This window comes from Echiichthys vipera (genome assembly GCF_963691815.1).
Source record: "Echiichthys vipera genome assembly, chromosome: 21".
NCBI lineage: Eukaryota > Metazoa > Chordata > Actinopteri > Perciformes > Trachinidae > Echiichthys > Echiichthys vipera.
The window spans coordinates 11,612,686-11,631,900 of record NC_139846.1 but is presented as its reverse complement, the minus strand read 5'-3'; the positions used below and the strand labels follow the sequence as shown (position 1 = coordinate 11,631,900).

Sequence of the window (19,215 nt, the reverse complement as noted above, 5' to 3'; positions counted from 1 at the left end):
TCATACATACCCCTTGGCTCTGTCGGACTGTAGTATTCCCATTTTCATCTGTGTCTGGGTCTTTATCCTCTCGAGTGGGCTCTGAGCTCTGCTAGGACAGTGTGTGAGGGAATAATATTACTGTGCAACTGGTGTGTCAGGCTGCTGTGGGTTAAGTGTGAAACAAACATTATTGCACTGGGCAATTACCTTCCACAGGGCAACAGCAACGATATTTACAGTATTTAGACACTAGTTTCATACTGTGTAGCATCACTGTTATATGCTGTTGTGATATTAAATGCTGAATATCAAATGCAGGGGAAAAATGAATAAATATTACTGTTTAAAAGCTAAGACTATAAGCTGCTTTATTTTACAACAGTCAAATCAGCTTCTTTTTTAAATCCTGTCTGCTCTTTTCTGCGAATAAGTTTTCATCTTTTTTTATGTTCCGGGAAACTATCTCTCCTTCTGTTTTCTAGTGAGTTTTATTAAGCTTTAAACATCCTGTTTCCTGTCTCGTTCACGCAGTATGCACTGCTGATCCTATGCAAATCGCCTCTCACTACTACTTTCACTTCAGTTGTATAATTTGGGCCATAATTGATTTTATACTTGTTATTATTTACATCTTACCATCTACTCATATACCTCGGAACTGGCACTAAAATGCACACCACGTGTTTTAGTAACATTTACAGAACACTTAATATAATAATACATGTCTGATGTTTTTGATCTTGGCTGTGAACTAGTCAAATTTCTTGCACGTGAAAATATCAGTCCTCTTGGTCACATATTACATGTGTATATTTTTCAACCATAACATGTAAAATTACAGGGTTGTGCTGGTTATATAGGTGTAAAGCTGGGAAAGCACACTGAAGTCAGGTTGTGCAAAGACAAGGAGAAATAGAAAAAAAATCCTCAGAAAAGTATAAGTGGGAGAGAGTAGCATGCAAAGTGGGCCAGACTGACCTTTGGTGAACCAAGTCTGCAAAAACAGGTTGTGTCTGCAAAGTGATGTTTTACTACGTTGTTGCTCTCAATTGTCAATCATTTCAAAAATATTTGTATTGTTGGTTTTGTATGAAAGACATGTAATTAAAGAAAGACACAAGACGATGTAATTGCTTGTAGAATACAGTGCCAAGGTCTTTATTGACAAGTGATAGTTAACTCAGTGGCAAAACACACAATTGTCTGTTCCAGGTGCACAAAAGACACAGTGTCTTTTCAGAGGCTTCATTTTATGCAGACTTAATCCTGAAATATATTCAAGCTGAGATATCCAGCAGAATCGAAAGAGGGAAGGAGGCAGCAAGGAAAGGAGCCTTTTTGGAGGCAGCTGTTACAGGTTTCTCTCGAGCCAAAGCAAGGGTGCAGAAGTTGTAGAAGGGTTAAGACACAGCCATTGATTGTATCAGACAGTGGTCAGAGGCAGGCAGTTAGGTGGGTAGCTGCACGGCGATGTATATTTTACCTTTTTCTCTTTGAGGGGCAATAAGGCCCCCGGTCTTAGTTCTCTGATTTGCGGTTCAATTCGAGAGGTGGGTTCTACCAAATTTTTCACCCCTACATCCTTAATCGTGCACTTCTCGAAAACCTGAAGAGTGGAGAAAAGTGAAGGGGAAATTGGAACAAAGATTTTCAGGAGGGAAGAAGTTTGAGCAACTCCTTTGGCAGCTGTAAGTGCTCATCCTTTGCCACTTGGGAGTAAGACAACCACCATTGGAAGAAATGACAGACCCACTCCCGCAGAAATGCAGAAACCAGCGGATGTTACACCTGTTGATTTTTTTTGTTCACATTTGAGGGATTGTGTATGTGTGTGAGTGCTTGAGTGTACATATGTGCATCTAACCTGGAGCTCTGCCATGATCTTGTCCCCTTCATCCTCCTCCTCCCTGGTAGCAGAAGCAATGATGGGGGGAGGGGTGGCAGGCTTCGGCTTCGTCTCTGGTGGAACCTTGTTGGGCTTGGGTTGGGGACTGGGAGGTGGAGTGTCCTCTTCACCATCCTGTTAGAATTTATGAGTGGGGAATTATTTAGTCATTATTTTTCCATGTATGTAGAAGATAAAAATAAGATGTCAAATTTAATAGATAGTGCAAAAAGAAAAAAGAAAAAAAGGGGGGGATTGCACAGTTCTGCAGCACTATAAACATAAAAAGAATAAATAGGATTTCTATACAAACACAGTATAGGTTATTGCACATATTCAAAATTACACAGTATAAATTGTCAAAAACAGTGAGTAGCCGATATTTCCCCCATGTCCATTCTTCCAGTCTTTAAGCTAAGCTTAGCTTAACACAGATACTGTAGGAGAGTGGTATCGATCTACTCATCTAACTCTCAGCAAGAAAACTAAATGAACTAATTTAATACTTTAATTTATTTTATTTTCACAAACTGATATTAAGTACAGTATATACAAAGACTAAACAAGCTCCTCTGTTACGAATATGTTTAATGTTTAATATCTTTAAATACTAAAATACATACAGTGAAAACTCGAAACCATCTTGCGATAAAATCCCACCAGCCGCAACGCCAAATCTGGCCAGGGGACATATTTGACAAGAAGACCCCCCCTAACAGACTGACCTGTGCTGAGCCTGACCCCTTCCTGCTGGTGTAGAACACTTCGCCAGAGCGTGTAGTGGTCATGCCTGAACTCAAGCTGGGGAAGGTCTTCCTTGGAGGAGGTGGTGGTGGGGACTTAATGGACTTTTCAGACCCCTGCTTGGTAAGACTTTCGCTGGGGGCTGGCTTGGTGGCAGTCTTGGAGGGTCTCTCCAGTGTAGGTTTGGCTGGTTTCTCCATCACAGGCTTTAGGAGTTTCTCAGGCCCCTTGCCTGGTTTGTCAGACTGTGGCTCTTCTGTTACACAAAATAACAGAGATGAAATGATATAAGAGGACATACTTTAATTGAATGGAATTGCTAAAATAACATATAGCAAAATAATGTAGAATTTGTACCTGTTGGTGACTCCACAGGGTTGTGGATGTCTGCTTGATCTGCAGTGGCAGCAGGAGGCAGTGTTGGGTTCTCTTCCATCTCTAGACTGGGAATACCCTTCATCATGTTGACCTGGGCCTCCTGGAGGATCTTCTCGAACTGTTTTCCATCATAATGACCCAAGTTCTGCCTCCTCTCTTCCCACTCCTTCTCTGCTGCCTACAGGGTGAAAAGAAAAAAGAGATAGTTCTCTGAATCTGAGGAATCTGAGTGAGGGAGTATTATTCCTAAAACAACAATTAATAATTAACTCCAAGTGTCTTCAAAGGGCAAAAATAATGCCATTCAGAGTAACCCAGTTGACATTTACAGGATACAAATGAGAGCAAGGGGAAATCACCACAGCTTTCCTTTGTTGGATAAAAATTAATCAAGACCAAATGACAATAATATGCTAACTAAACTTACCTTGATGGACATAGCTCTGTTTTTGCTCTTGTCCTGACTGCTTTGAAGCTCCTCTATGACAAGACCCTGGCTGGCAGTGCTGTTGCCATTATTCACTGGGTTCCCCTGTGTCTTCTTATGACGAGCAGGACTTGGTGGATCTGAGGGTCCCCCCTTAGGAGATTCCCGGCCTTGACTCTTGATCGGATTAGGGCTAGCGGTGTGAGAGGGGCTCGGGGTGAGCGGTGGACTGGGCTGAGCTGTCAAGGCTGCAGACTGCTGGGACTGCTGTATGAGCACAGGGGAGCTCTGGACATGATGGATGACTACCGGAGAGGAAGGCATCACCTCTGATTTGATGGTGGAGGTCTGGGGCTCCAGCGGGGATGATGTGGAGCCAGGCTGAACTGATTCTGCGGTAGCTTCTGCAGGGGCTTCTGCTGCTGAGGGGCTGTTGTCCACTGGGACATTAGCAGAGGGATCAGGTCCTTTCTGAAGGCCCTCAGTAGCACATCTGCAGAGAGGACACACAAACCATGTAGAAAACACTGATTTTAAAATGTTGTACTTAAAAACCTAAATTCTTGCTACACTAGGTCATTCAATTATAAACTACCTAAATATTTCTAAAAGAATATACATAACACATTTTTTTTTAATTTCTCATCCAGACAAAATGATTTGATTCATTCTGACATATGGGGTAAAAACACTACCAGAAGCTCTGATGCAATGTCTTATGGTTTGGCGACTGTTTCGGATAAAAGACAAGAGAGTCATGGAGGGAGAGTGAAAGAAAAGTCCAGAGTGAACTTAGTATCTGTGACATATTAAAATGGAAATGAGACGCTGCAGTGTCCATGACATTAATTCACTTATCGAGTTCAGTGAAGTAAATCAAGCTGGATGCCACACTCCTCTGTCCACACAGAATGACCTATCTGATGGGACGAAGGCAGGTTTGCCAGTATAATCAAAAAGCACAATCTCGCACATCATAGACCCCTGTGAGTAGCTCCGCAGAGTGCTTTTTGTTTTCATCTTCAATTCCCTCTTTCACTCGCAACCTCCATACTCCAGGACCTCTTTTCCTGACCCCTACTTTATCTCAATTGACAATTCTTCCTTCATCTTTCCTCTACCTTCTCAGACTGCTGAGTGTGTCAGTCAGACTCTTGACCCTTTTCAGCATGCTGTCCAGTTTATGAGGCTCCTCCTTTAAAAACTTGACAGCTTCAACTTCCACCCTGAGCACAGACCGCATTCTGGTTTGCAGGGCTGGGAACTCTCCTGAGGAAACATGCAAAGAAACATACACATGCGTTGTATACCTCTATTGTTTTAGAACATTTCTGTAGTAGTAGTATTGCTGACAACATTATTATTTCTGATAGTGTGAAAATGGCTCAGAATGACTTTTAATGTCACTTGTCATGACACTATAGCACTGTGACCTACCATAGCTGTTCAATGGAATACATTAAGTAATGAAAATGGTATCAGCCGTCTTACCTTTGAGCCCTGCCAGAGATTCTCCCACCTTCCTCAGAGTCACTGCTCCCTCCTCCACATCCTTCAGGGTCACTATTCTTTGTGTTGCTGCTGAGTCTTTCTGCAGAGAGCCGACATACTGCTCCAGTTCACTGCAGAGGCAAACAAAACAGAGTTGAGACTCAGATGATCAAGTTTTCCCTCAACAAGTGGTCAGTAAATATAATGTAATATGGAGCTATCTTTGAAGCACATGCAGTATGGTCAACGGGAGAAATTAAAAATAAATGGAAACTCATGATTAAATATTTTAATGTATAGATGTAGATTAATTTCAGGGGCTATTTTTTGTTTCTGTCATACGGATATGTATCTACTTGGGCACAATTTGATTAAGAGAAAGACATTTCACACTACCATCATTTTATTTACTCTTTAAAAACACCAGGGGGCAGGGCACGATCATTTATCTTAAAGATCAGACAGAGATACTGATTGGACAAAAGTGAGCGCAGACTTAGGGACATGATCCATAACAAAAAACAGAAATGAGATCTTATGTAAAAAATGCACAAGGATTAACATTTATAAGAAACATTTTCCACTAGGCACTTCACTCTCCGGTCTACATTGGATTGCTTAGTCTATATTGGATGTAATCCCAAAACCACAAATGTTTACACACTGAACGAGGGCTTATTTGTACGAGAGCGCTTCCTCACATAGAAAACAAAGCACGCTACTTCATAGCCATCCCAGTGCTCGAGAGAAATGGCTGCTCTGCTGGGAAATGTGCTGAATGATAACATTGTATGCAGTGTTGGATTGCATGAGGGGGACTAAAATGGTGTTTCATTGTGGCCAGGTACCCCTGAGAAACACTCTTTTATAGAACTCCCCGAAAGGGGGTGGGAAAGGTAATAAGGAGACAGTGTGTTAAATGTCCTGCTATGCCAAGGCCTGTTGGTAATAGGAAGGCTGATGGGAAATTCTAGCTGAAGACAAAGGGAAACAGATTTGACTTTTTTATCTAACCTCCCACAGACAAACACAGATACAGTAGGTCTCCATAATGTACACCTCTGTGTCAGAGGATAAGAAGCAGCCTTCAAAGATATCTAATGAAGTACTTAAACGTTCCAAAGTGTAAAAAGTGAGATTCCATTTTTCTTTTTTTATCATAAAGCATGATGTAAATATTGTAAAATCCACAAATAAAATGCACACAGCCTGTATTCAGAAACTGTGCATTTAAACAAGTCATCAGGATTTCTGTATGGTTGTGATGTCACAAATACAATATATCTAGAGAGGCGCCAAGAACCATAAATGCGTTTCAGACTGAAGGTCAGACATACGGTCTGAGAGAAATAATTACATTTTTGAACATTAAAGCATGTAAACATGTTCTAGTAGAAACCCAAAATACAAGTATGAACCTGAAAATGAACATAACATGTGACCTTAAAGACAGCAGTTACTCAAAGAATCATCATGTGACCTTATTTTTCTCTTTTATATTCTGTAAATTACAGTCAAATTTACAATACAGGATCCCACGCATGTGATCTAAGCCAATACTTGCATAATTGTTCTGTGTTTTTTGCTCTGTGACAATGACAAACTATCCTATTCAACACTCCTTTCGTTCCTTACTTTTCAAGTATTCCTGTCCTAGGATTACTAGCAAACTATTCAACATAGTACCAGCTTCAAGTGCTGAGTCTTTCTTGTTTGTTTTTGTTGCCACAGAGAGACTGAGTTACAGTATATAACGTTACAAAATGTGCCCTCATAGGTCAGGATAGATTTAGTTCTCCTCTTCAGAGGGCAGTGGTTTTCACACTTTACAGCCAAGCAACCCTAATTACCAAGCCTTATTTAAAGTGCCAGCAGCTGTGTTTTGCTGACTGTGTTTAAATACCAAGGGTAACAGAGAGTCTAATCCACTGATTTCCGCCTGTTCATTTCTCAGTCTCCATGAGCTGCTATCATTTTGTTTGTTGGAGCATACTGTATGTTCACCACAGTCTGGAAGGACAACACTCTTTGACCTTGTCTGTAAACATCCAAATTAAAAAAGACTCAATTACTGCTCCCTGTTGGCAAGATGAGGCAAGTGAATTGAAATAAGAGCAGGGTAGTTCCTCCACAGTCGGGTCCATTGTTCTAATCTGCTGTCTCTGAGAGGCAGGCGCTGCTTGCCTGTATAAACCTGTGAGCTGCAATTTGGAGGGCGTTGGCTTGTCAAAGAGTTTAGGAGTGAATAGCAAAGGTAAGCTGATAAAAATGAAGCCTTTTGGGGATTTCCTATAAATGGAAACACCTTGACTGGAACGGCATGGGTGTGTACTAAACCATCTTTAATACTTCTAACAATAAACATTCAGTATTGAATGCAAACAGACACATCGATCCATTTGAGACTCCATTAAGCACAACACCTGTTCCGGATATCAATCGGTGAGTTTTGAGCAGCCTTACCTCAGTTGTGTGAGGACACGTTCCTCCAGACCCAAGTACTTGTGCCTGTCCTCTTCAACCAAAGCTCTCTGCCTCTGCACAGGGTCCTCCAGACCCCGCATGGCCTCTGCAAGTTTAATATTGATTTCCTGCTCTGCCCGCTTCAGCTGGACTCTTAATGCCTCCTGGTTCTGGAGCTGAGGGGTGTCACACAGTGGGAGTGAGATATTAGAGGACCTGGACTAGCAGACTACCATAAAAAGCCATAGTGGATACTAATACACCATTAAAAATGAATTAAAGGGAGAAAAGGTCTCACCTGCAGCTGTCTCATCTGATGGAGTTGCATCCTGAGGTCAGAAACATTCTTCCTGAATTGCAGGAGGTTGATTTTGAGAGGAACTGGGCTCTTGCCTGATGGGGCTGCATTGCTCTTTGGAGCCAAGACTGGGGAACCACCTGTTTTGGTGTGGGAAAAAAATCAAGTTATAGCTTTTTACTCTAAAAATGTTAGTTCATTAACAATTAATAATCAATTAATAATACAGTAGAAATGAAAATTAAAACTAGTGACCAGGCTCATCAATGTAAAATATATAGTTAGGGTTGTTCTTTCCAAACCCCCACTGTTATACTGTCTGACTCCACTCGACAAATTATTGGTTAGACTGTACATATATCTGCAAACACATTTCCCCCAGCTACACACTGATCTGACTTAATGTTCCTAATGTTTAGTAAAGATTGTCTGATCTCTCTGTGACTGCCTTTCCATCTGTACAATAAGCACACTAACTGGCAATCATATTGGCTGCACCTCTGAAATGTCTGTCAGCTGATTTTCGGCCTTTCAGTCACTGCTAGAGATGGAGAAGCGGTTGAAACCATGGAAACCAAGAGAGGTAATATTTGTGGCTTGGGTGAATAATCTAATTGAAACCTTTCAAAAAAAGGGGCATTAGTTTAGATGCAAATTTTTTTTCCATTTAAAATCACTTAGTCCATTTAATAACTGTTAAAATCCCCCTCCACTCAAAAATATATTTTCCTTCTTGTTCCTACAGTTGGATGTTTGAGCTTCACTGTGCAGAATAATGTATGTGCAGTTTGACATGGGAAGGCTGTTTAAAGTAGAAGGTCGTAGGGCCTACAAGCATAATTTGTGACACCACAACTAGTTTGGAAGTCAATCCTGATCCAACTTATACAAATGAGATGTAAAAACTGGATTTCAGTGAAGTAGGAGACACCTTGTATAACAGGAAACATTTAGAATTGAACTACTTTTGCATGTTCATAGATTCTGTAATTTTTAATGAGGTAGAAGGAGTAGATGCCTTTTATGCAAAAAAAACAACACTATACTATACTGTATGTTTTAATACAGGTCTGGAGGGGATCTTTGATAAATAGATTCAGTCCATGTTTCCTTACGGGTTGAATTGAAAACATCAAAATGAAAAGGTTTGTTTAAATACAATTTTTTTTCAATGCTGTGCGCACCACAAATTAAATTTCTGTCACCTTCATTGCATTGGCTTTGAGGCAGAAATCTCAAAGATGAATATCTCAAAGCAGGGGAAAATAAAACCCAAACTATGTGCTTGGCTAAGTAACACCAGAAAAAAGTGATAAAATATTTGTTTTGTAGGTCGGGAAACCCATCCTTTAGCCTCCGAAACATGAGATGCATTAAAGAAAGTAGTGTCCCTGTCTGTGAGCTACACAATAGGTCAGGGAATGTTCAGAGTGCACTTTAAGCTACCTTAATCAGAAACTCACCCTCTGTTTGGGCAGAAAAAAACACAATCTTTTGTCTTCTTAATCCCAAAACTCTATTCACAACATATTCCTTACATAATATCTGACAGCTGCCTAGACCTGAAGTACCGGTTACAATGTACACTGCTGGTTGTGCTGTGGGCCTGAGGGACACAATATCCATCAAAAGAAGTACAGTCTGTGTGGTGATAAACGAAGAAGCATTTGAGGAATGGCAAAAAAGAAAGTGCCGCTGAGTCCTCATGTCTGATGTAGAGGCTGGTGAAATCAAAGCCCACACTGTAACTTTGCTGATGTTTTGGAGATTTGTTCAAGCACAACATGACAAGTAAATCCTTGAAAGCTACAAGCTTTAAGCTATGAAATGTGTGACGAGACATGAGATTAACTCTCATGATGCATGAATAGTGTTGTGTTTTCTCTCCGCCACTGGTGAGGTTGCAGATCTTTTTATCAAATCAAGATCTGACCACGGACCACTACAGAGCCAAGAGTGAATCGCTGAATCATCTTGGCAGGCTTAAAAAGTAATAGGGTCTTGTTTTAAATAGTGCTTTGAGGAGCTTGTGTTAGCTCCGCTGGCTCTCGTCTCTTATCTCCCATTAAACTGGATGTACGGGGGAAAGGATTGTAGGGAAATATAAACCGACGACAAGCGAAAAAGCCTTACTTTGTTTTCCCTCCCTCCTGCACTCCTCATTGCAGACTGTTGACTGACACTGATGTGTGGGCTTGTCTGCACAAGACATTAGGGCTCTTAAACTCTTCAGAGGGGAAAAGAAAAGTAATGAAATAGAACAAAATAACAATGATACTAACCTGAGCTATGTGCACTGTGGGCTGGAGATGATGTTTTCGGTGGTCTCTCACTGTAGCAAAAAAAAAATACATGAGAGCAGGATTTTGGTTGTGAAAAAAACATTATTTGAGGCACTTTAGATGTATAGGTTTGTATTAGTAAGAACAAAGACGATACAACAAAGTATGATGGGAAAGACTGACAAACCAGAGAGGTTAAAATGATGTTAATGATGTTAACAAGCTTCATCTGTGTTTAACATGGCATAAAAACATACATGGCAGTCACAGACCTATTTGATTAACTGTCAAGCACACATTAACACAGGGTCTCCACAGAGAAGATTGAAATGCAAAGAGTTGAAATGAAGCAAGATACAGTATCATAAATAGTAGCCATTTACCTAGAGAGCAAATAACTTTAATATCAGATTCACAGTCAAACCCATTTCCTCTTCACCAGATGCTATTTAACCTGAGTTTTTGATATGGTCATTATAGAGGGGATACTTTATCTGTCCCGCTCTGGCTGGATAGCCAGGCTTTTCATTTAAACTCTGTTTGCCCTGATGCCTCACTCTTTCCTATACTGTGTTTGCTTACCTTAGTAGCTCCTTGGTGCCACTAGTGTTTGGCTCCTTTAAAAGTGCATGCTGAACAAGACCAGTCAAGCTGGCAATCTGTTGCTCCATAGCCTTCATTCGCACTCTGCAGAAACATCAGAAAATTCTACTTTCAACACTGAGGCCTATTGGATATTACAGCTGCCACTAGAGCAACTATTAGCTCAGAATGACAACGGGAGGGCGGTAACAGAATAATCGATTGTTTTTAATTGCCAGTTCTTGCCATTCATCTTTTCGTTATTTAGTGGGATTAAACATGAAGACTTTTTTGCGATTGATTTGCAATTATGTCCTGAGTGAGTATTGACTGTGGTCAAATAAATAGTTTCTGAATTACAACAGTTCAACACCACTTGACTGAGTCTTTCCTCAAAAAGAAAAAGCTTGGGTCCAAATGGAATAAAAAAGATGGACAACTCAAGACAAAAAAGAACCCTAAGGTCAGGACCGAGGGTGTTAAAGTCAAATTGTTTTTTAAATGAAACAAATGTGCCACAAGTGGTGGCTGCTCAGAACAGAACAAACTATTCAAAGTCCTAAGAAAGCCAAACACTAGAGGGGTGAATAGGGGACAGTACACTGAGATTGCTTGGTGAGCCTAGAGGTCTGAAAAGAGAGTTTGTTTTCGGATGTCACCATTTATCTTGAGGAAGGATATGGGACCAGCTGAAGACACAAGGGGGCAGGGGGTGGATTTAGCTGCGTTAAAGACAATAGAAAGCAGTAGGTCTATGTGAACATAACAATGACTAACCTCAGCATCATACAGCATATTTCACCTGAATAAATTCTATGACAGCTACAGAGCACTGAGTGTTGGGACTATGTTTATTTTGAAAGTTAAGTACAGTACTTTGCGATTCAAATTCCAACACTCTTTTCTCAGTTTCCCAGGGCATTTCTAATGGGGATGGGGGGCGGAGAGTGTTGGGCTGTCCAGGTGGTCCAGACTGATGTGTTTGACTGATTGGGCCATTTAAAATACTTATTCAACCTGGCCAATATTTTCTTTGGTTTTCCTAGGTACGCACAAAGCCTCTGTAGCCTCCCTTTTACTGAAACCACGTTTGCCTGGCTAAGTGGCAAAGCATCCCTCTTTCTATGTTTATGTGTTCTCAGTCAGAGTGGACAAACCTAACCCAGGTACCAAAATATCATATATTAGCCAAACTGAATAGGCTCTGCAGAGGGTTTGTTTTTAGAACAAAAGTCACAGAGTAACAGAAAAATATACAGTGGCTTAGTTGGGTCTCTGGACACTATTCTATTTCAGTGGTGGTAGCTTTGTCTGGGTCTACACACTCTGTAATAATCAACACTGTTGGTTCCCAAGTTTGAATAGAGACTGTGAAAACAATGGTCAGATAAGCAGAATTGGTTTTGGACACAAACTAAACTTATGCATAATAGTGTGCATTAGTCTGCAATTCTTAATGTGCAGATCTTGATGCTCAAGACAGTGACAGGGTGGGTTATATTTTTGCCTTCAGTCATGGATGATGAAACAGTCAGAGCCAGGGATTGACAGTCAGCAGCTCATGGTTAGGGTGAAAATGGGATGCAGAGTTAGTCCATGGTCCCATGCAATGTCTTAATTCTAATTTTAACAAACCAACCAGCGAGCATAGTATGTAACGTTTGGTCCCCAGGTGCTTACCGCGTCTGATGCTCACTGGCAACTGGGATGGGCCCCTGGAGGTGACCCTGGAGGTCCGCAACTACAGGTGATCCCATGTTGTTCCGGGGTTTGGTCCCTGCCACTTCCTCCTTCCTGAAGGACTGGCGCACAGGTGAGCTTCTCTCCATGGGAACACCATGAGGATGAGTTGGCACACCATGAGGAGGCCCGCCATGGGGAGGCCCGCCATGAGGTGGCACACCATGAGGAGGCCCCCCGTGAGGAGGCCCGCCATGAGGAGGCCCGCCATGGATGTCAATCATCCGTACCTCAGCCATCCTGTGAGGGGATGGGGGAGGAGTCTTGGAACCTAACGTAGGCAGCTGGCTGTTTCTAGACTTCTGCCTGTACAGAGAGGGGTGATCCATAGTGTCTGTGGGGCTGGGTCCGCTGTAAGAGCTTGTAGAGCGGATGGAGGCACGGTGAAATCCGACCATGCCATGATCTGGACCATCAATCCCAGAGTTGGGGTGTGGTCCATGGGCAGTAACCATGCTCATTCTTCCGTCTTGAAGCAAGTATGGGTCTGCATACAACCCCTCATTTCCCCTGGAGAGACTGTGGCTTTTACCGCCCAAGTCCTCATCTGGCTTTACATCCCGTCTCTCCAGGATGGCGCTGGGACAGGGTGAGATGGAACGGGCTGGAGGGTTGGCATTAGCGATCCGGTCCCTTGGGATAGTGGTGTTGCCAGGTATAGAGCCCTGCCGTGGGCCAAATGGTATTCTGGAGGGGGATGGGGGCATGGAGTGGGAAGTTGGGGGAAGTACTCCCTGCATGGGGTGGTGTGATGGGGGACCGACGGGGGGCTGTCTCAGAGGGTGCGGGCCATCACGACTGGCATGCACCATTTCGCTGTGCATCTGTAAAGGCACAAAAGCATATTGACATGTTTATTATACACTTATAAACATAACAACCGGTTATTACTTCAATTATGCACACAGACTAAAACAATGTATAATAATAAAACATTTCAGGATAGATCTGCGCCCTTGAGAGCTTCAGCTACGTTTATTTTGTGGAGTGAAGTGCTCTTGAAACAAAGAATCCATCTAACTCAGTTTACACTGTTGCTTTTCAAAGAAAACAGAATGTCGGTATTTTTACAGAAGCAGGAAATAGTTACTTGCAAGGCTGCTATCCCCAGGTACACAGCTTTTCACTCAAAGTCCTTGGTGATAGCTACGGGCTTTTATTAAGCAATAATTTAATTCATGAACACAAGATTTCTTTGGATGAAAAGTCTGTCTTGTCAAGGTGAAGTGATAAACTTTTTTCAACTCTAAACAAATCTGTCGTTGCTTTCTTGGAGATAAGAGTGGGGCTTTCTAAAAATAGGTTAGATTTGCACCTTCAGGGTGAGGAGCCATTGGTTAATTTTCAACAAGATCTGTCTAAAAGTCTATTTAAACGGCCAGCTAATCTGAGTGGCTGTTCTTTAACCCGACCACCCATAAAGGACCCTTGAAGGCCAACGTACAATAGCCTCATTTAACTAGAGTTGCTTTCCGGATTAAGGGAAACATATGAGCGCTCTGGCTATAGGTGGGAAAACTACACAAACAAAGAGGTGAAAGTCTAGGTAAACAGTAGAAGTAAAAGGAAATATGGTTAATGTGTTGAGCCACCTAATATGTTAAGTATGACAAGGTTCAATTGTCTTATTATCAAATATTTTGAGCTTTGTCAAATCTTCATTACTACCCCTACGTCCATTTTGACGGATTACTCAAAGCAAGAGAGTAAGTTTTAAAAGTAGAAATAGCCCATTCTTCCTTTTACAAGAGAAAAGTTGAACTCATAATCAGCAACACAAACCTTTTCTCAATTTAACATAGAGATTTAAAAAAAAAAGAGTCATTAACACTTCAGAGATATGCTGTTATGGGAGCTAGTGGTGACTTGTGGGGGCTAGTGGTAGCTAACGTTAGCTGAGTTAAGGTTAACTTCAGATAGATAGTTAATAGTAGGCCTAGTTAGATGACACTTTAGAAAAGCAAAAACATTACATTGTTTCGCAGTTATCATGGGGTTAGACTACTTTGAGCTTAAACTTGTGGATTCATGAAGGCAACAATGGACTATACAGCAGCTTGTGGTGTCTACCGGTAGCTAGCATAGGTAGCGTTAACTTAAGACAGATACTCTGCAGTATAGTTTGAGTTAAAACTTTTAAATTCATGAAGTAAAAACCTTCAAGAATTTCAACAATATGCTTGAGTTTTTTTTTATTTCAAGCTTGAGTTCATTTTCCATAGTATAGATTTATCTGTGCTAGATAGCACAACTGAAATATAACGTGTAAACAGTGATACAACCCGCTGATGTGTGTGATATGCTGGGTAATGATAACACTGAGCCGAGGAGCGTCTCATGCAGAGCCGAATCCCATCCATCTTTCTTCCTGTCTATCCCTCTATCGCTGTCAAACAAACAAGCAATTGTTCCTTTAAGGTATGACTCATGGGTTACACAACTACATAAGAAGACAAGTTGAAACTTTTCCAAACTTCAGGTAGGCTACAGTTTCTGACACCGGGCTTTTTTTTAATGTTGGCTTATTTATTTTTTTCCCCATTTCTGATACAGATTAATACAGCAAGGGGAATAATACAGCGGGTTCTGATGTGTGTGTGTGTGGTGTGTAAAATAGGTGTGTGTGTGTGTGTGCACAAACTGGAAAACAACAACTGCTCAAAGTGTACAGTAACAAAGGGTTCAGGCTTGGCTGTGATAACAAAGAGAAAAAATAAAGAAACTTGCTGGCAGTGAAAACACACAGCCCAGAAATATTGCAGCAACAAGTCTGACCAAGCAACAAAACACATAATAAGAAATCTGAGAAGCCCAGAGCCCCCGCAGACCATTATCAAACCCTAATGACTTTTACTATCCAAGGTGCCTACACGCAAGAAATGTTGCCTTCTGGTGCAGGAATTTCTCCGGAGCCCTAAATAACAGCTCTGACTGCGTTGCCAATTCCAGCACAACCTCTTAAGAACAATTTGAACCAAAGGGCATCACTTGTCAATCCCAAACAGATGTTAGACCTTTGGAAGACTAACCATTCTTAAAATATCCTTAAAAAACACTGACTTTATGAAGACAAGACCTTCTGCACACATGCGTACATTGCTGCTTTGAGACAAAACAGAGGAGTAAATGTTTGAAAAATAAACACTCAATGTCAGGCAAATGATAGGCCAGTTTGGGAAACATTTGGTTTGAGTTTGAGTCATGGACTGGTTGTGCTCCGCGCTCTTAAGCTTCCAATAATGAGGGCAGCATGCCTGGTAGGGGCGCACAAAGTCGCCTCGATCCCCTGCCATGTTGGAGATTGAGAGGTTTCCTAAACTTATTCAGAAACTGCAGATCCTGCACAAGTGTCAACATTTAAATAGCTGGCTCTATGGCTGCATATACTATGCTGCTGTGTAGTATTGTGGAGTGGCTGGGAGATTCCTTTTAATTATAATGAGGTGGGATGCTTTAAGGAGAACAGATCCGACGTAAGCCAATAACTGAACCTCTATTTACAAAATATCTCCTTGAGCTACGTATGTGTACATAACATCCCCTCTGACAGCCACTATTGAGTATTCTATGAGTACAAAGCAATGCTTTGGGCATGATCCCTTACATGAGTACAGGTTCATATTTCCAAATATTTTCTGCTTTTAAAATTGATGAAACGGGACCAAGGAGGCGTCCTTATTCTAACAGTCTGCTGCCTATTCTGCATATTGACTTTCTTACCAGTTACTGTGCATCTGTCCACCTTCAATCAATTACTGACAGATAAGACGGTTGTTTTCATAACCAGAGACAGCTCTTTTTACCAGAACAGAGGTAACTGCAGATGACACTTAAAACCTAATATGAAGTCTGGCAATCCTGAATGCAAGACAAGAGGACACTCAGTAGCCCAAAACAGATGGGTTTGAACAGGTGTACAGCTTATTAGGTTGTTGTATTTAACCTTTTGCTTTGAGTGCCATGGTTTCCATTTTATTATAAAACGTGTCTTATTTGTCACTTTCGAGCACTCTTTAAAAGGCAAAAAAACTAACAGACAGGCTTCAGTCCGAGCTTTACAGCTGCCAAAAATGGAGACAGTGCTTACAAGGGGTATACAATGTCTGTGCTTGTGTTCAAACTTGCCAATATGTTTGTGGTGAGAGGGCAGCCATAAAATTACCATAAGAATACATGTTTTTTTTATAAATGCAACACTTGCCATCTAACACATTTCTTTTGAAGGTCCTGTCCTGTGCCATTCATCAACCTGACCCCACAACCACTCCCAAGCTTTGTATCTGTGTCAACTGCTGCTTGGTTAAACAGTGACAGAACTATTCATGACAACAATCTTCTTCATAACATCTCTACGTGATGCCCAGATTTCACAATGTTTGCATAAGAGCCCTTGGAACGTTGCCTTACTTCTCTTTGCTTAATGCATTTCAATTCATCCAGTACAAGATATTTTTTGAAAATCCTACGGAGTCAGCAAATTCCAGGGTTTTTAAATAGGCAATTCTGTGTAATAAAAAAAAAAAAAGATGAGGAAAGCGGCTCCACACAAGTAATGTTCGCCTGCTGTAGCCAGCTTGCAACCTTTCCTGCTCTGTTTGCACTGCTACATTCCCATTTCACTTTTTCCGATGTACCTTTTTAGCCATCTTTTCTTTTTCTCAAACGTCTTTTGTCACTTCCCCTTAACAGGACCCCATCACAGAGAGCTAGCCGAAGCAACTCTCCTGTTAGCAGCAGAGAATAAAAAGTGTCTCTGCAGCACCTCAAAGTCATCCTGCCCATCTCAACCAGGGCTTCTTAAATAGCCATCGGGTTTGCCTCATCATTCCTTTAAACATTATCAATTTCTCTTTAAACTTATGTGACACATATAGTACGTGGCAATAGGATTATAGAAAAGGTTAATGTCATTTTTGCAGTATCACAATGGCGCTGCAACGTCGCCTGAAAATCTGTGGCAGGCAGAGAGGAGCAGCGGGTTAGATAAAGGGTCATGCGGATTAGAGGAGGAACATTTGAGTAAATGGCTCTTCGGGGCTTTAGTTTCGTTACATCAGCAGGAAACAAACATGCTGGAATCAGAACAAGAGAAAGAGATTAGAGCTGATATTGGGTGAAGAACGAACAAGGAGAATAGTTCTGAGATTTGAGCTCAATTGTCCCTTAAGCAAGCTGCACCAGAGCATGCAGGCGAGGCCCAAACACAGGCCCCTGAGAGAACAATATGAGACCCCCTCTAAACAGATTAAGAAGAGGCAGGGGGACATTCCTTCCCTTAACTGCAAACAGGATGTGAGAATGAGAAGATCTGTAAGCTGGTCTCACTATTCTGCATGCCACAGGTCTGACCACCTCCCTACAGCTGCCGATGTTAACGAGATGATCATTTTCACTGTTTTGTTAGCGTCTGTGTCAGTTACAACTACTCACCCTGGCATCACCGTTGGCAGGTCTCGGCCCGTGGCTGAACGCCTGTGCCGGGTCTTTGTGGTAGACCTTCAGGCAGGAGTGATCTGTGATGTTCCTGTAGGGAGAAGAGGTGTCCCGTGGTAAAAAGTCAGCCCAGATATAACCATCAGACAGCGGCCGATCCTGCCCCAGTCTGGATCTCAGTCTCTGCCTCAACCCTGCCAAGGGCACATACCCTGAGAACGGCTCTGCCGGTCCTCTATGGTTCGACATTTCCTCTAAATCTCTTAAGTCTATAAAAACATATCCTTATACTATGTTGAAATGTGGCTCAACTACATAAACGCAGAGCCACCCTTTCCTTTACAGGTCTCACTCACTATGGTCTTGCACCCTGGACACCTGTACCAACCCTAAGGAGTCACGAGACACTTTTTACAGCCCTGATAAAGAATTAGTCACTAAGTACACATTGCCCTGGAGCAGGAACTCTAGCAAAGTTGCTTATGTCTTCAAGAGTAGTGTTGTTTTTTTTCACTAAAAAAACAACTACAACAAAGGCTGTATACTTTCTCTGCACATAAAATTTGCTGTATTATGGATAAGACATGCTGTTGAATACCAAACCAGGAAGGTACAAGAAACAAGAAAAGTCAGTGAGCTCATCTGTGTGCTTGTAAATGATACACACAACACAATATACAATACTTGGGAAACTACATTCTGAAAAGAATAAAGAAGACCTAAAAAAAAGTGTCAAAAAAATACAAAGCTCACATTGTTTAAAGTTTCTGGAGTCAAACTTTCACCAGAGGAGAGAGGACAACAGGCAGGAATGTCATCCAAGTCCCCCGAGGGTGCCCTTCTGTTTGTTTGAGATTATTGGAGACATTTTGCCAAACTGCTTTATCTACAAATAACTTTCTTCCTACTAAGTTTTAACATAATGGAAAAAGGAAGCCAGAAGCTCTCCTGGCCAGTGACACTTCCTGTGCAGGGGAAGTTTAGACAGGAAGTTCTCAGGGAGGAGAAAAGGAAAAGACCTTCGAAGGAAGACTGAAACTATGGAGCATTATAAACCTTCAATGTCCTCACTGACAAAACACAATATATGCTGTCCAATATACATGCATTCTGTTTCTGTTTATCACACACAAACACACATCTTTACCTGACATCAGTGAGCTCGTAGTACATATTTCTCATGTCATCTTTGACGTAGACAGCAACGCTTGGGGACTCCAACATCTTCATGGTGAGCTGCTGAGAGAAGGCACTGACAAACAGAGCTCTGATAGTGTCGATGCTGGTGATCTCATTAGGCATGCGGAGTTGTTTGGTCTCATCCCCGTACTGCAGGTACAGCACGCCTGCAGACAGAAAGCAGGGGAGTAGGGTGATTAGCCAGAAATAACTAACTAATTAAAATCTTTCCTATAGAGTGCTGCAGGAATGAGTCCGAAAACCTATGAATGAGTTTGTATTTTTGCACTCCTGGTTCCCTTACCTCGAAGTCAACAGGTTTTTTGAATGG

General features: G+C 41.7%; 1 protein-coding gene across 16 annotated transcripts in view; it reads right to left on the bottom strand.

Moving 5' to 3' along the window:
• The window catches only part of kiaa1217 (KIAA1217 ortholog), a 114,277-nt gene that overhangs the window by 4,998 nt on the left and 90,064 nt on the right, over positions 1 to 19,215 (bottom strand). For 10 of the 16 annotated variants that reach the window (XM_083936122.1, XM_083936109.1, XM_083936124.1 and 7 more), the window contains 15 exons: positions 18,853 to 19,051; positions 17,703 to 17,796; positions 12,213 to 13,096; positions 10,533 to 10,637; positions 9,951 to 10,000; positions 7,669 to 7,808; positions 7,371 to 7,546; positions 4,908 to 5,038; positions 4,538 to 4,685; positions 3,417 to 3,909; positions 2,969 to 3,167; positions 2,593 to 2,867; positions 1,847 to 2,002; positions 1,466 to 1,588; positions 11 to 91 (listed from right to left, as the gene is read on the bottom strand). In XM_083936122.1, the coding sequence (XP_083792248.1) occupies positions 11 to 91; positions 1,466 to 1,588; positions 1,847 to 2,002; positions 2,593 to 2,867; positions 2,969 to 3,167; positions 3,417 to 3,909; positions 4,538 to 4,685; positions 4,908 to 5,038; positions 7,371 to 7,546; positions 7,669 to 7,808; positions 9,951 to 10,000; positions 10,533 to 10,637; positions 12,213 to 13,096; positions 17,703 to 17,796; positions 18,853 to 19,051 (3,254 nt within the window). The remainder of the gene's footprint in view (positions 1 to 10; positions 92 to 1,465; positions 1,589 to 1,846; positions 2,003 to 2,592; positions 2,868 to 2,968; positions 3,168 to 3,416; positions 3,910 to 4,537; positions 4,686 to 4,907; positions 5,039 to 7,370; positions 7,547 to 7,668; positions 7,809 to 9,950; positions 10,001 to 10,532; positions 10,638 to 12,212; positions 13,097 to 17,702; positions 17,797 to 18,852; positions 19,052 to 19,215) is intronic. The other 6 variants (XM_083936115.1, XM_083936116.1, XM_083936117.1 and 3 more) reach the window with 5 other exon arrangements.